The 16,983-nt window shown below is 37.9% G+C and overlaps 1 protein-coding gene across 4 annotated transcripts in view; it reads right to left on the bottom strand.

Annotated features, from left to right (window-relative positions):
• The window catches only part of Rgs7 (regulator of G protein signaling 7), a 190,295-nt gene that overhangs the window by 76,179 nt on the left and 97,133 nt on the right, over positions 1-16,983 (bottom strand). For all 4 annotated transcript variants that reach the window (XM_032915675.1, XM_032915674.1, XM_032915673.1 and 1 more), the window contains 2 exons: positions 12,112-12,218; positions 8,451-8,502 (listed from right to left, as the gene is read on the bottom strand). In XM_032915675.1, coding sequence (XP_032771566.1) covers positions 8,451-8,502; positions 12,112-12,218 — 159 coding nt within the window. The remainder of the gene's footprint in view (positions 1-8,450; positions 8,503-12,111; positions 12,219-16,983) is intronic.

Consider the following 16,983-nt stretch of genomic DNA (forward strand, 5'->3'; position numbering starts at 1 on the left):
AAATTAGGGATATTTAAAGTTGCCTAGGTTACTTGAAAGCCATTTTTATTGCAAATACTGACCCTCCATTTGGGTTGTGATGTCTGACAATGAACTGACATAGAAATCATGGCTCCTCTGCATGCTGTGAGAAGGCATGGCTCTTCGGTCTTCACAAAGTGTCTTTCTTATTAATCTGCATTGACTGTGGACCTGTAGCCCACTGAGGAATGCTCTAGAATTGCAAAATAGTTACTTGATCTAGACTAGAGAAGTCTCTCTGCTAAGTTCAGGACATTTGTCAGCTACCATAAAGGGAAACAGTGGACCATGGAAGGAGCAGAAGGAAAGCCCTGGAAGATCCCTATGTTGTCTCAGCACAGGCACAGATATCAGTCCTCTTTCAGAAGCTGTTGCCTGCTCTCATTTCTCCTGTGTCATGACTCTATCCCTTCAACTTCAAGAGCTGAGAACCCAATTAATCACTTTGGTCAAAGAATAAAGCTTTAAATTTCCTTTTCAGCATTTGTCCCTTGGAATTTTCTCCCTGAAAAGATCCACTTCTATGCATGGTTTTAGTAGCAATGATAGTCTTCTTGACGGTAATGGTTAAGTTTCAGAAAATTTCTAACCGTGGTAGGAAAGTAAAATGCAGATAAAATAAACAACCAAATTTCTTTCCTCTCAAATATTAGGGAGCAACCTCATGATGAAAGGAAAAGACAGAAATTACAAAAAGGGCAAAATTTAAAAAGCACAGAATGCTTAGTCATACTCTGTCTTTTCTCTATAAAATTCTGAAGTCAAACATTGGGTATGGCAGGTGGGGAACTTAGACGTCCTCACTCCCTTCTATCCTCACAGAATAAAAAGGATGAACAAAGCTTTTACCTCGCTCAAAGACTGGTGTCAGAAGACAATCCATCAGCCCAGCTTCTGGAGAAACAGACAGGTCTATCCAGAGAATTGTGACTTAAAATAGCAGCCTGGGGACAGTAGTTAGGAGTCAGGAATATTTAAGTTGAACTCTAATAGCCCGAGGCCCACTGTGGACAAATCAGAGCCTCATGCTTCATTTGAGGTCAGGGAGAAATCTTAAGAGAACTAATAATACCTTTCTAAATTTACCCCCAAGAATTCTATCAGGTTCTGTGATTGAGGAAGAAAGGGGGGGAAATCCCCTCATACTGTTAACAAAGAGGGGGGTGGGGAACTATCATTTTGCCTTTAACTAGGTCTGACTTAAAAGCCTGGGGTTTCAAGAGGAGATGTCAAACCCTTCTGGGCTGGACTACAGTCTTCTTAGTATATTTAAATGTAAAGAAATTTCAAAAAGTCTAAATCACAATTGTGACAATCACTTGCCAGCATCACTATAAGTTTGAGTCCTAATAGTAAGATGATAGTCTAGTTTTAAACCCTATACTTCACCAGGTGGCAATAGGTCTGTTACATAACAACATGGGAGCATGACTGAAAGAACAACACATCTAAGACTTTGTTTAAGAAGAAAAACCTCATAGACTTTCTGGAGTCCCCCAGGTCTTTGGCAAGTCCTAGAGATGCCTTTCCTCACCCCTCCCTAACACTCTGACAGTTGGCTACTCTGGGACTTCTAGCAGTGGGGAATATGGGGCCTGATGCGCAAACATCTTCTGTAGATATTCAGGTCTCCCAGTGGAGGTGTAAGGACACAGCACACCAACAAAACCTTCAACCCCAAATTTGCCCTGTCTGTAAGAAGTTAAAGGAGAAAGATGGAGTAGATACTGAAGGAATAGCCAACCAATGAGCTGCCCAACTTGAGACCCATCCCATGGGCAAGAACTAATCCCTGACACTATTAATGATACTCAGTTATGCAGACATAACTGTCATCTGAGAAGCTCCACCCAGCGGCTGACAGAAACAGATGCAGAGACCCACAGCCAAATATTAGACCTAGCTTGGGGAATCTTATGGAACAGTTGGAAGGACTGAGGGACCTAGAGGGAATAGAAATTCCAAAGCAAGACCAACAGAGTCAACTAACACAGACCCTTGGGGATTCTGAGAGACTAAACTACCAACTAAAGAACATACATGAACTGGACCTACTGCACCCCAACTCTCATACATTTCTAGCATTTATGCAGCTTGGTCTTCATGTGGGTCCCCCAACAAATGGAGTAGGAGGCTGTCCCTGACTCTGTTGCCCGTCTGTGGCTCTTTTCCCCCTAATTGGTCTTCCTTGTCTGGGAGAGGATGTACCCAGTCCTAGAGTGACTTGATATGCTAAGTTAGGCTGGTGCCCAGGGGAGTTTCTCCCTTCTCAGAGGAGTAAGGGAGGTGTTGGGGGCTCTGTAAGGAGGTACTGGGAGGATAGGAGGCTCCGATCTGGATGTAAAGTGAAAGAATAAATAAATTAATGGAAAAGGAAGAGGAAGACGAGGACAAAGAGGAGGAGGAGAAAAAGGAAGATGAAACCCAAGAAAGCAAAAGGAGAGATGGTCAAAACAAGGGTCAAGGGTCTTGTCTACAAAACTCACAGCTGTAGAAAATAGAAAAGTAATTGCTAAGAGAGAACACTGAAGAAACACTGAAGATGTGTTGATTCGTCATTTCTGCTAGTTAGCACAGCGTGCTCTGTTTTCAATAGCAAATCCAAGGCATGCTGAAGGACGAAATGGGTTGAATGGCTGTGTGTGGATGTTATTCAAATGCTGAAGTGCTGATACCCTTAAGACGTAATACTAAAAAGGACTATGATTAAAATACAAATGTTTTCATAGAAAAAGCAAGTAGTGTACAAGAACAGGTGAGACCTGCATTTAGGGAGATGAAAGTTCTAACAATAACAACAACTCAAAAGAAAAATGGAGAAATTTGGGACCAGCATACTGTTATCAGTTAATATGCCAATGGGGACAGGGGAAATCTGACATTGCCATCAGCATAAACAAACAAACAAGCAAACAAACAAATCTGTGTATCTACACATAATAATAAATATGAGATCGTACCTTAAGGAGTGAAAACAGGAAGAGTTGGAGTCAGGAGAGAGAGGAGCAGGAGTATACACAATGCTAAAAACTTACTTTGTAAAAAGACTAGTAAAAATTTTAAATTTTTTAAATTAAAAAAAATTAGGCTTATTAGTAGACTAGAGAGATGAGTAAACTTTTAAACAACAAATGAAGCTTCCACCAAGTTGAAACAAATCCAAATGACTAAAATTATCAACAATCTGAATTTGAGCCGTGACATAAAGGGAAGAAAGAAACAAACAGAAAATTACTTTAAAGTAAAGATTAAATATTTTCTGAAATCAATGATAGACTTGCTTAGCTGAAGTGGATTTCCCCTCCCAAATACATGTAGTGATCCTCTAACTCACAGTCACCTCACAGCTTGACTTTTTGGGGGAGATAAGGCCACTAAAGGAACAATTAGAGTTAAATAGTGTCCTAAGGGTGGGGTCCTAATTCAAGATGACTGGTGTTTTTGTAAGAGGAGCAGAGACACCAGAGATGTGCCTGTTTAGGGAGACAGCCCGGTGAGATATAGTAAGAAGTCAGATTTCTGAAAACCAAAAAGATTCAGAAAAAGCCAACCCTGCAGGAACTTGGTTTTTAATTTCTCTGCAGAGGATGCCTGCCATTTATTTATGATAACCAGTTATGTTGCTCAAGCCACACAGGCAGTGACATCTGTTTATGGCTACCCTAGACACTAACACAGGAAACCAGAGAACCAGGAAATGTGGAGATCACCAAAGGGGTCAAACCTATGTACATGTTCAAAATCCTGTACTTACACATATTCTAATTCCAGAAAACCAGTTTCAGAGTTCTGTAAGGTTTATGGAAAAGTTGAGTAGGATTTGCAGAAGCTCATGTTATATAATGCTATTGTATCTGGCCCTGTAATTTACATCTCACATTAGTATTAGTATGGTACATTGGTTAAGTTAGAGCTGCTCTCCATTAATTAATTAATAATTTGTGAATCTGTAGTTGTCACAATGGTTCATTTTCTGAATTAACATTCTGTGAATATCTACAAATGCACAGTTGCATTTATCTCCTATTCTAATCTCACAAAGGACAGTTTTGCTGTCCTAAAAATCTTCTGTACTTTACCTATTTTTCCGCTTTGCCAGGAATTAATTTGTCTATTACAGTATTTGAATGCTTAGTTATCAGAAAGAGGGGCATTCTTTGAGAAGGATTAGAAGGTGTGGCCTTGTTGGAGGAAATGTATCATTGGGTGTGGGCTTTGAGGTTTCAAAACTTCATGTTAGGCCCAGTTCTCTCTCTTGGCCTATGGATCTGGATGTAACTCTCAGCTACTGATCCAGCATGAAGAATGCTGCCATACTATTGGCCAGGATAAGAATGGACTAACCTTCTGAAACCGTAAGAAAGTCCCCAGTTAAATAGTTTCTTTAATATGGGTTGCCATGTCATGTTGTCTCTTCACAGCAATAGAATACAGACTAAGATATCTATTGTAGATTTATTTCAATTGCAGTGACATGGCATATATTTATCTATTATTTTACCGTTAATCTCTCTGCATCTTCATACTTAAAAGGATAATACTCCATTAGTATCCTTTTAAAATCCATTGGATCAGTGGTGACTGAAGTCTATTAATTTGTAAAAATCTGCTCAGTAGAATACAGTAGTGGAAACTACTAACACCTGATTTTCTAAGTACTTGGAGCAGTGAAAGATATTAAAAGCAAATAAATGCTCATGGATTCAGGAAGGGGACTGTAAAATAGAGTGGGGGATGATCTCTCAGAGCACTTCTAAAATGAGAACTCTTATATAATATCAGCCGGTGCCACATTGAAAAATCATTATTTTTGCTAATTGGATAGATCTATTTGAAAGAATTGTAATGTGCTGAATCACGAATAAATACTTTTCAGTTTTAAAAAAGTAGAATTATTTCCCTCTCCCCAGCATCTTGAGCTCTCAACATCTCAATCCTATATATGATGAAGTTTTCATATATTGGTATATCTCAGGCATTGTTGCCATCTATTCAATATTTGATCCACAGTTTGGAGACCTTATAGACTATCAATGTTATTTTGTTTACCTGCCTGTTTTTAGATTCTTTTAATCAGTTCATGAGTTTCTAGTCATCCCTCTCTCAAACTCAAATGTTTAGACACAGTAAGCTTTTTACTAATGGTAACTGATCAGTTTTAAACCTGTTCCTTAAAGAAAACTTATTGTTTAATGCAAAGTATTGTGGCCATCAGGTGCCAGTAGGAATGCTTTGTTTTGACTGGTTCCCGATTACTAAGAAAAATACCTTAGCTCCCCATTTTTCTTCTGTCACTTTAGCATGGTTTTGGAAAGTGGAAATTAGACTCATATAGTTACTTAGCGCCCTCCAGTATAATCTCTCTGTGTAGGTCTGAAAGGATTCAAAGCATCTTAGAGCAATCGATAGGACTTAACTGAGGCAAATGGTTTCTTTTACTCTCAGTACTCAGGGCTAAGGCAGGTGGACTGGAGTATAAGACTAAAGTCAGCTTGGGCTGTTTAGAGCGGCTCTATCCAAACCAGTAATGTTAAAATAAAATAATGCAACCACTTCATTTGTTCATGTTCCCTGAAGTTGTCTTAGAAAATACAGCCTAAGTAATCCCTATACTTTAGACCTCACAGCCCAAGGATGTCATATCAGGATTATTCTTTTAAAGAAGTGTTTTGTATTTTAAACAACTAGCAGTAAAAATAAAAAAATTGAAACATTCAAATTGGTGGTGTAATTTATTTGCACCTGAGAATATAAGCCCTGGATAACTGAACAGCCTTTTGGTGATCTGAATAAGCCAATTATAAAATCAATCAGAATATGCACCATCAGGGAAAAGCAAATAGGATAATTTACAATTTTTGTAAACAAAGCCAGTTTACAAAGAGGCCAGCTGAGTTTTAGTAAATATTTAGGAAATAGTTCAGGACATGATCCCCTCTGATGGGGACACCAGTAAGAGTCAGTGTAGAGCTTAAAGACACATGATGATTGACTGCTGGGAAGCATGTTCTGTAAGTGATTTGCTGTGGAGACCATGGCTTTGCCTCAGGCACTCCGTGGAAATATCAATCTCCTCAGACATGTACTGCAACTGTGAACACTCTGATAGTCATATGAAACAGACAAAGATCAGAAAAGAGAGACACCAGGAATAAATTCTCTTTACAACAGGGAACAGAGTATATGATGGCCATTTGTATATGATGGCCAATAATGAGGGGTAAAATCACTAGTTCATTTTCACGAGAGTGGGGCAGGAACAATGGTAGTCTCCTTATGCATATTAGTATGAACTACTCCACTAACTTTCCAAAATCTAGATCAATGTCCTCATTGAGAAGTAGCTACTTGAGACTCAGAAGGGTGTCACGCTTTCCTTAAAGGTATTCAGTATCCTTTCTGTCATAACAATTGGAGCCAGGTCTTTCTCTGGAAGGTGTTTTCTCTACTAGAATGGCATATGCCCTATGGTTAGGCACCTAGACATATTCTCACATTTGACAGGAAGGTCCAGCTCTCAACAACACATCAGCAGTTGTTTCTCAACTTTCTGTAAGAATTTCAATTTTTAGAACTGGTGAACGGCAGCTGAAGAAGTGGGCATTTCTACTCAGGTCATGGGGTGATCTAATTTCTATGTTAATCTGACAGCATTGTACAAAGTAGCATTTTTCCTCTTTGTATGCTTGAATACCTTCTGCTCCACTTGGCCACTCTAGGTTTACTTACTAATTTCAGGTTTCTATAGTGACCATTAGGAAGGATAATTCCAACAATTTGCCATGGATTTTCCTACAATCTCCTGAAGATGTTTCTCCCGGGGAAGTCCAAAAGAAAGCCAAGTTACAAGTCACTGCTTTTGAGTAGTATACTCTTCTCTCTTGCTGTGATGACCAGTTTTATGCTAACTTGCCACACCAGCTAGAGTCAATTTAGAGGAAGGAATCTCGATTGAGCCCATAAGACTGGGGCATAGGTCAGTTTATAGGGCATCATCTTAATTAGTGAGTGATGTGGGAGGGCCCAGCCCATTGTGGTCCTCTGTGGCCTTCATATTATCTCCAGCATCTAGGCCCTCCAGCCCTATTAGAGCTGCTTCGAAGACTTTCACGAATGATAAAACAAGATACAGAAGTATAAGGAAAGTCAAGTCCACGTTCCCCAAGTTGCTTTGGACCATAATGTTTCATCACAGCAGTAGAAACTCTAAGACATTTCCTGTCTCATCACCACAGGTAGTGCTTTGAATGAGAATGGCCCCCATAGATCCATATGATTGAATCCTTGTTTCACAGTAGAACTGTTTGGGAAGGATTCAGAGGTGTGGCCTTGGTGGAGGAGGTGTTCCTACTGGGGGTGGACATCGAGGTTTCAAAAACCTCCACCAGACTCAATCCTGTTCTCTCACTCCCTGCTACCTATGGATCAGGGAATAAGTTCTTAGTTACTGTTCTAGCACCAAGCATGCCAGTTGCCATGATGATTATAAGCTAATTCTCTGAAACTGTAAATACCTACTTAAATACCTTTCATTATAAATTGCCTTGGTCATAGTATTTATTTGCAGCAATGTAACAGCGTCTAAGACACCACCACACAAATCTTCTCTTCATTCTCTTCGATCTGTCTCAGATGTTACCAGTTCTTTTGTGAAATCATCCTGGGATACCACGTACCATCACCACACAAAGTCAACCTTTTATTCCTTTAAACTTCCCTATCATTTTGCACACCTTAAATTCCTATTAACACGACAATTTACCAAAACTTGTTTTGTAAGATTCTACTCTCTTGTCCAGCCTATGAACTACTGAACGCTTTAGATAAAACAAAGCATGTGAATGGTTTTCAATAAGCATTTGTAGACGCAGCATTTAAAATGTGTACAATCTTATTTCTGGAAAATGTCACCTATAGGAAGATGTACAAAGATGAACACTGTCTACGGATAAAATTTTTCCCTATATAACTTAATTGAAATCTTCATTGTTTGAGCTTTGGTTATCCTAAGCTCACTAAATTTCATTTATTAGGATTAACTTTGGTATGGTACAATTTTTGGCTTGCCAGTAGCCTTTCTATGTTTAACATAACCTTCTGGTGTAGAATCACAGGATATCTAAATAAAGGCAAGCAAAAACTGAAGAAGAACGATGATTCCGGCTCTCTGGAAACCATTTGTCATTCTTCCTAGTTATAGGGGATGCTGTGAAAAAGCAACCCAAACCATCTGAGCTTGTTTATAGATGTAGGGAACATTTTACTGTAGAAGAAGCTCCCATACATAAATTGAGTGCTATCAACATTGATGCAGAACTAGGCTTGTGGTTTCCTCTTTCATTAATAAAAGCAATAGAATTCAAGTGCTTGTTATGCAGACACATAAACACATAAGTGGTTAAGGAGGAAACAAAGAGTATTGCACTGACCATAGTCTGTGTTTTCTGGCTCCCAACAATTTGACGGCCAAAAATAGGGTGTCTATGGGAGAGAAAAAGAAGAATCTTGGTTAGGCACATAAATATTTAGTAGACATTCTGGTTTGCAGTCTGTGTTTATCTTCAGTGGCTATCTGATAACGTATGTTTCAAACCAAGAGAAAGCTCCCAGGGGGGCATTATACGGTTCTCATTACATGTACTGACCAATTTCAAAGCCTTCAGACCTGCCAGATGTCATCAAGGATATGAAATGGTGTTCATTTCCCAGTATATCACTAATGAACACCATGTTAAAGAATATGATTGCGTTATCCAAACAAAAGCTTTAATTTCAGCCTCAGAGAGGGCTGAGAGCAGACTATTATGTTCAGCCAGGTTTGGAATGAACCGTGTTTACATATAATGACTTCTTCCTATGCATCATATCTCATTACTGCCTTTCATAAATTCAAAAAGTTTAGCTGACAGACTCACTCCCTGGGATTTGTAAATTATCTGCAGGGATCTGTTAATTATGTAATACATTTTCAACATTATTCAACTAGATGATCTTTGACATTTCCTTAGAAAAGCATTCTTTCATAAAGACATTTATTACTGTAAACTTTTAAAAGGTATAAAGCAGAGATCAGTTTTTAAACTAATAATATCTTTGATATGATTAACAATAGCCAGAAAGAACTCTGATTCTGTAAAGTTCAGGAAATACATTGGGTGAAATACAAAAGAAAGTCTGATCTGGAATAAAAAAAACTAAGGTAGTTAAAATAGTCTGTTTTAAGGGTTTTTCTAAGCCTACTAGCTGACTTCACACTAAGATTCATGGTAACCATAGATCTGCATCAGCAACTCCATTCTCTGAAATGGGGATGATGGAAGAACTCAGAGATCGGTGGCTACAGATGCACGTGTGATGGGTTGATTATATGTATCAACTGATTATACTGATCATCTGTGTGCAATGAGCATATTTTGGGCAATTTCTGATTGTCTGATAATTTTACTCTTTAGCAGAATGACTCTCAAAGACATAGAAAGGGATGCTGTGCCGAACTGATTGGATTCTTTAGGGAGGGTTCTTTTACAACTGGTCTGACACTGCCAGAGGATCTTGACTTACCCTCGACATCTTTGAAATTACTTCAGCCTAATAAAGAAGGCTACTAATAGTAGTTCTCTGCACATAGGAACAAAATCGCAGTAGGAATTTGGAAGAAAAAAAGATTGAACCCCTAGGTTAAGAGGGATTGGAAGACATATATAGAACACTTTCATCCTCTCTAATCTCACTTAACTCTGTGGGAGAGAGAACTTCGAAGATTTGATTTCTTAGAAATTTAATTGATCCAGGATTCCAGTAAAGAATGAAGTAGCCAAAGACTGCTTTCAAGAATGTCTTCACTTTTGCAAAACCTCTCCAAGGGAGCATTGACGTTTTGGTGTTGCTTCCTTCCTTTCTTCCTTCCTTCCTTCCTTCCTTCCTTCCTTCCTTCCTTCCTTCCTTTCTTTCTTTTTTTTCTTTCTTTCTTTCTTTCTTTCTTTCTTTCTTTCTTTCTTTCTTCCTTTCTCTGTGTGTGTATGTGTCTGTGTCTGTGTGTCTGTGTGTGCATGTGCCCACATGCACACATGTGCATCTATAAGACTAGTGATTAATTGGCTTCAGATTATATTATTCTAGACATCTGATCAGATAGACATTTTTTGTTCTTGTCTCTACTCTTAAATTACTCTCTTTATTCTCTTGCTGTGTATTCAGTGAGAATCTTACAAGTATAATAATAGAATTTTATCTCTAGAAATTACAAGGAAATGCCATAAAACCAACATTTTCCATTAATATTGGAAAATTTTTCCCAGGAAAAAAATTTTGACTTATAATAAGAAACTATAAGAGAATAACAAGCCGTTACAGTTTGTTATCTGTTACCTATGCCTGTGGTCATTCTAGACTTTAGGACAATTTAATGCATGTGTGTCTCTTTTCTAGAGCTAACCACCTTTGCTTCTACAGAACTAACTCCAATTCCTGGTCATTACTCACCACCCTTCAGCTGCATAGTACACCAACTCTATGAGACAGATGTGAGATTGGCCTAGGGAATCATGTCAGGTCTCACTTCCAGTTAGCAAAGAGAGAGTGACTACATAATTTAAAGTTTACAGTAAACCTAAGAAATAAATCCCACATTTTTAAAATGTACTAAGACTATTACAAACATTTATTGGCTCAATAAAATTAAGCTCTGGTTCTGGTTCTGTTTATCTCAAATATATGTCCTATATTTTCTTTATTTTCTTAATGATGTTTGGAATCTACATGGTCTACTGGAGGCATTAAGAACTTAACCCATTGTTTTTAAATTGCTTCAAAGGAAGTCAATTTCAACTCAAGACATTTCTGTTGCTTTGAACCAACATAAAAATTGATAAAACACTGGGAACCCTCATGTATTTTTTCTTATCAGTGCTGTTCAGTGACTAACACATGCTAGACTTTACACATAGATATTTAGTTCCCTCTGACTGTTGTTGATTCCTTTAGACTTGTTATAGGAATCACTAATAAACAGATTTGATAACCTGTCATATTTAGATCTTACTTCAAAGGTAGATAGACTTTCAAAATATGAAACATGGTAATCATGTATTAATAATAACATGTATTAATAATATAATTTTAACAGAGTTGCATAAGATACATCTAATAGCACATTGAACTTGATAACCTCTGCCTAAATTTTGTAGTCATGTGACAAATATGCCCCTTCCTCCCATCCTTTCACTTGACCCTAAAACTCTTTAAAATTCTCTTCCTTCTCTGGATGTGCAGTGGTGCATTGTAACCTTCGTTCATGACTTATGAGCATGATTAAAACATTCAAACAAATTTTGTTCTGAGAAGATTGAGAACAGAGAAATGGGTTTTAAATTGTGGCTAATTCAATACATTATCACAAACCTAAGGCTATGTCTGAACTCTTTTGTTTCATGGGAAAAAATTAAATTAGATAATGATGAAAAATTTTTTGGTTTTGTATATCAGAGTTTTTATTTATCATGTTGATGAACATAATTTTTATTTTGTAATCATAAAACAATCATTCCTTCAGAATTTTGAGAATTTGTTAGTCTACTTGTAGCTTCTATGAGAAAAAACTTTTCTAAAAATTAGAACTGTATAAAACTGTAATCCTATAATAGTAAATACTTTCTCTTAAACAAAGAAGAGTTAGACATGTCTAGACAATTGACTTGCCAATTGGTAATATTACATAGTCAGGGAGTTTGCTGGGATAGAAGTTGGTAATGGATCAGAGGTGGGAGTATAAGTTTAGTTAGATCTCTCAACTTTCTACTTGTTAGATGGAATTTACAACTGATGTCTTCCTTATTCCCCTTGATTCCAGAAAGTCACTTTCCGAATTTTCCTTAAGGTTTCCTATGTTAGAGTATAACTCCAGTCTTTACACAATTCAGTCTCCAGTTTCCCATTGGTATCTGACAATCGATTCTGATGCTTTCACACGAACATTATTTACTCTCTAAGTAGCTTAAGAAAAATATGTCATAGTTAAAGTTCTGTAAACACATAGGAACAAAGCTCAGGCATTCTGATTTACTGTGAAAGAACATTTGTGTCTCCACTTACTTGAAATCGGTAGAAGGTGCCGTCATCCTTGAGTGTGAGGACATGATCTGAGATGGGAAAGAAGTAGCCATGGGCAGCCATTAGCGTTCCCAAATGGAGAGCCTCCACTGTTCCAAGAAAGCAAATGAAAACAGCACTTGAAAGCCCCTTACGTTCACTGGAATTTATCGTTGTTGTTGATTGCAAATGAGTAACATTAGTCTGCTTCTCTTTCAGCACGTTCTTGTAGCAGATGTTTGTTATCTTCCCGATCAAGTCCCTGTTAAAGAGTAACCTTTCTCTAAAAGCTGTGTACATGTATGTGTGTGTATGTCTGTGTGTGCATGTCTGTGTCTGTGTCTCTGTGTGTAAATCTTTCTCTGTGTATATGTCTGTGAGTATGTCTGTGTGTGTATCTATGTGTGTGTATGGTTATGTACATATAACCTCCCATTTCCAAGGTTAGATCTTCTGTTGAATATCTGTATGTTGAATATCTATATGTTCTAGTTAAAATTCTAGAGCTCACATGGACACAGAAAAAAACAAAAATATTAGAGACCTTTACTATAGCATGTTACATAAATTCTTGGTGCTTCCTACATTTGTCATAAAGATAATCAACACACCTTGTGGGGTCGTCATTTGAAAGTTACATACCAATTTATGCAGTAGCGTCAGACCAGTACCCATGCTCAGTAGCTACAGGATATATGGGATCATTATACTTTTTAGCTCATACATTGGATAATTTTTACAACTTTTCATGGTACTTTCCTGGTGCTCTATTTCTCTAGATTTGCCTCTGACAAGGCTGATTAAGGAAGGCTGGCTCTTCTACATGGTGACAGTCCTTCCTATACTCCCACCTTATTTTTGGGTTGGCCATCAAATACAAAATGTAAGAGGATTTTTGAGGACAGCTGGGCAGAAGCAATGACCTGGAGCCTACAGCTTTGGTCAAGTTCAGAGTCCTTGAATGCCTTTGGTAACAGGTCCTGAGTTGTGAAATTTAAGAGAATTCACTTATCTTCTTACAGACATTTCTAGTCTTTGGTCTTAGAGTCTGTGTGCTGGAAGAAATCACGATATAATTTAGTAAATAGAAAGCCTATCTCATACATTGAAAAGGGCAAATATACTAGATAGACAATGGTACACTGCAGGTAATGAAGACAAACAGAAAGAAGTGTTGGAAGCATAATGGGTGCGTGATAGGTGCCTGATGGGAGTATGATGGTAGTGTAATGGGCCATGATAGCATGATAGGAGCATGATGGGTGCATGATGGGAGTATGATGAGGGTGCAATGCGAGTGTGACGTGTACATGAGCAAAGATCAAGTGTCCCTTAGTGTGTGGTTTTATTTCTGGATCTTCAATTCTATTCCCTTGATCAACCTGTCTGTCTCTGTACCACTATCACGATGTTATTATCACTATTGTTCTGTTGTAGTATACCTTGAGGTCAGAAATGGTGATTTCCCCAGAAGTTAGTTCATTGTTAAGAATTGTTTTTGCCACACATGGTATGCACTCATTGATAAGTGGATATTAGCCCAAATGCTCAAATTACCCAAGATGCACAGACCACATGAAACTCAAGAAGGATGGCCAAAATGCGGATGCTTCACTCCTTCTTTAAAAGGGGAACAAAAATACCAATTGGAGGGGATAAGGAGGCAAAGTTTAGAACAGAGACTGAAGGAATGCCCATTCAGAGCCTGCCCCACATGTGGCCCAAACAAATACAGCTACCAATCTAGATAAAATGGATGAAGCTAAGAAGTGCAGGCCGACAGGAACCAGATTTACATCTCTCCTGAAAGACACAGCCAGAATATGTCAAATACATAGGCGAATGCCAGCAGCAAACCATTGAACTGAGAATGGGACCCCCGTTGAAGTAATCAGAGAAAGGACTGAAAGAGCTGAAGGGGCTTGCAACCCCATAAGAACAACAATGCCAACCAACCAGAACTTCCAGAGACTAAGCCACTACCCAAAGACTATACGTGGACTGACCCTAGGCTCCAAATTCATAGGTAGCAATGAATAGCCTAATAGGGGCACTAGTGGAAGGGGAAGCCCTTGGTCCTGCCAAGGAGGCTGGACCCCCGTGTACGGGATTGTTGGGGTGGCAGTAATAGGGGGGTGGATGGGGAGGGGAACACTCTTATAGAAGGGGAAGGGGAGGTGTTAGGGGGATGATAGCCTGGAAACTGGGGAAAGGGAGTAACATTTGAAATTTAAATAAGAAATACCCAATTTAATAAAAATGGAAGAAAACAATAAAAAGAGAAAAAGAGAAAAAAAAAAAAAGAAAAGGACACACATGAACTGGGACGTGAGAACAATATCCAGACCATACTCAGAATAAGAATTATTCAAATTCTCCTTTTAATTAAAGTGTGTCTTATTAGCCAAAAAAAAAAAAAAAGAATTTTTTTTTTCGCTACACTGGGTTTTTTGTTTTTCTCTTTGAAGAATTGTGTTGGAATTTTGATGGGGATTGCACTGAATCTGTAGAGTGTGATGTTAACATGAATGGAGCATGTTGGAAGTGTGATGGGTGTGTGATAGGAGCATGAAGAACCTGATTTGGAAAAAAAAAGGGAATCTTAAATGTTGGTATCATGGAGTCTTTGTGTCTTGACCCCTCTCCTTACCAGGTATATGATTTTTGTCATGTCTATGATCTCAGGTGCTAATATCTTTCAAAAAGACTTATAAAATTCAAAGTTGCTTTAGAATAAAAGAAGTAAGGCTTGGAACAAATTTTCTGGAGCGATCGCAAATGCTGAGTCCTCAGTGCTCTATGATGTCGGTCAAATGAGCCCAGTGCTGTCCATGTGTTTGTATATGTTAAGTCACTCATTCTGGGAATTAGGAATTGGGTTCCCAATTTTAAAGACTATTTATTTTCTAATCTCTGGTTCTTCAAGACAGAAACTTTCAATTTATATAAGTTTTCTCAAAATATACCATTCTAGGTCTGTAATTTTTGTAGTGTTTTTCTATAAGTTTTGTTTTGACATTTTTGGGGGTCTCTTAGGTTCAAGATTTTATTTTATTATTCTTTACTGTGAACCAGATAATATTTAAATACAACTCAGAATTATTGCACTGTTCCAATTCATCATTTATCACGATTATTTTAATTGTACTTCAGTCTAAGTTTTGATTTGTAATTCTCATATGAATTAGGACTTTTTATTGGCTGAATTATACCATTTAGCTGACAAGATATTGAGTCACTAATATTAAGATATCAATATCACCACTTAAAATGTTAAAGTAATATAGAAGGCATAAACCTTTCTTAATACTCTCAGTAACAAAGATGCTTCCAGCCAAATATATCAGAATTTTCGGGAAGCTGGACTCAGAGCTGAGTGAGCCAGTGAAACACACAAGGTCATTCAGAATACAGATCCACTTAGCTCAATAGCAGCTTCTTGGCTACATAAACATTGTGAGGCAAGCAATTCACCAGTGGTCTCAGGCATGTACTCCCTGTATAAAACACGGGGACCTTGAAGATAGAAATGACAGGTTATATTTCTCCATCCCTTCTTTCCTGATGTGGTACTCACATTTTTTATATGCTCCTCCCTTAATAATCCTTATCACATCATTCTAGGTATCAAAGATCCTCAGTGAATGAATGTTTGCTGAATAATGGCACAGTGAAGAAAATTCTCACAAGTTTCACTGTGCACCCAACTCTTTTCCTATCATACATATAAAGGATATTTATTCATATTACTATTGTGTGGAATTACTATGGTTCGGTTAATGAACACCTGTACTAATTATTTTTAATCTACGAGGTAACTAAGAAGATATGGCTTTTCTGGAGTAGGCTTTTGTGTAAAATGTCTGTTAGCTATATACCTCAAGTCTAGCATATTTTGAGTAGAAGAGAATATGCAAGTCAATAATAAGTCAAATCCACAGAGTACAAGTTGAAGGACTGCCATTGTTTATGTCTCGCTGGCAGAGAAAGGCGTAAGAAATTAAAACCTGGCATTTTGTCACAAAATAGAAGTGGAAGGAGATGATTTCAGCAGAGAAGTCCAGGGAAGATAAAAACAAAAGTGATCGAGGATGTGGACTTGGAGTATAATTTACAACACTTCGAAACAAGTGTATAAATCTCTACGCTATCATTATTTGGCAATGGCCTGACAATGTGAAAACTTTGTTTTAATTTCCAAATCAATATGGAGAAAGCAACATGTATTTGTAAAGATTGAAGTGGATTATTATAAAGCACATAAAATAGCACCTGGCACATGCTGCTTTTTTTCTCACAGGAACTATATATCAGATCACTCCTGGGTTTTTGGTATTGTAGAGGTTTTTTTTTTTTTTTCCTGGTAAAGTCACATCTATCAGGTAGATCATTGAGAGTATCTTTGCATAGAATGGTATCTGGTGAATTTCTTTTTAGTGTAATTTTTCAGATCACACAGTTATCAAGCAATGGCTGAATTTCCCCCCCTTTTTTCCTCCTATTTTTCTTCCTTCCTCCCCTTACTGTCCATTGCCCCTTTCCCCTCTTCACTTCTGAATCCTAGTTGCTGTTTGTGTCCTCCAAAATTTTGAGTCTGCAGAGTCTATATTTTTGTGACTATCAGGTCAAAGAAACCATTTCCGTGAGTCCAGCTAGACCAGTGTGGAGCTCATAGTTGTTGACGTAGTTAGCACCTCCTGGGTCCTTGCTGGAAAAACTTTTGGAGGAAGAGGATGGGGAGTTGCTTAGTCTAGAAATTTATTTTGATTCTAAATCTATTTAAGCTCGTTCTCTAGAGGAAGTCTGAATCCCAATGCTCAAATACCTTACCATGTAATTGCCGTGACCAATAAGCCAAGGAGAGCAGAGTAAAGT

Source organism: Rattus rattus, chromosome 10, assembly GCF_011064425.1.
Source record: "Rattus rattus isolate New Zealand chromosome 10, Rrattus_CSIRO_v1, whole genome shotgun sequence".
NCBI classification, from domain to species: domain Eukaryota; kingdom Metazoa; phylum Chordata; class Mammalia; order Rodentia; family Muridae; genus Rattus; species Rattus rattus.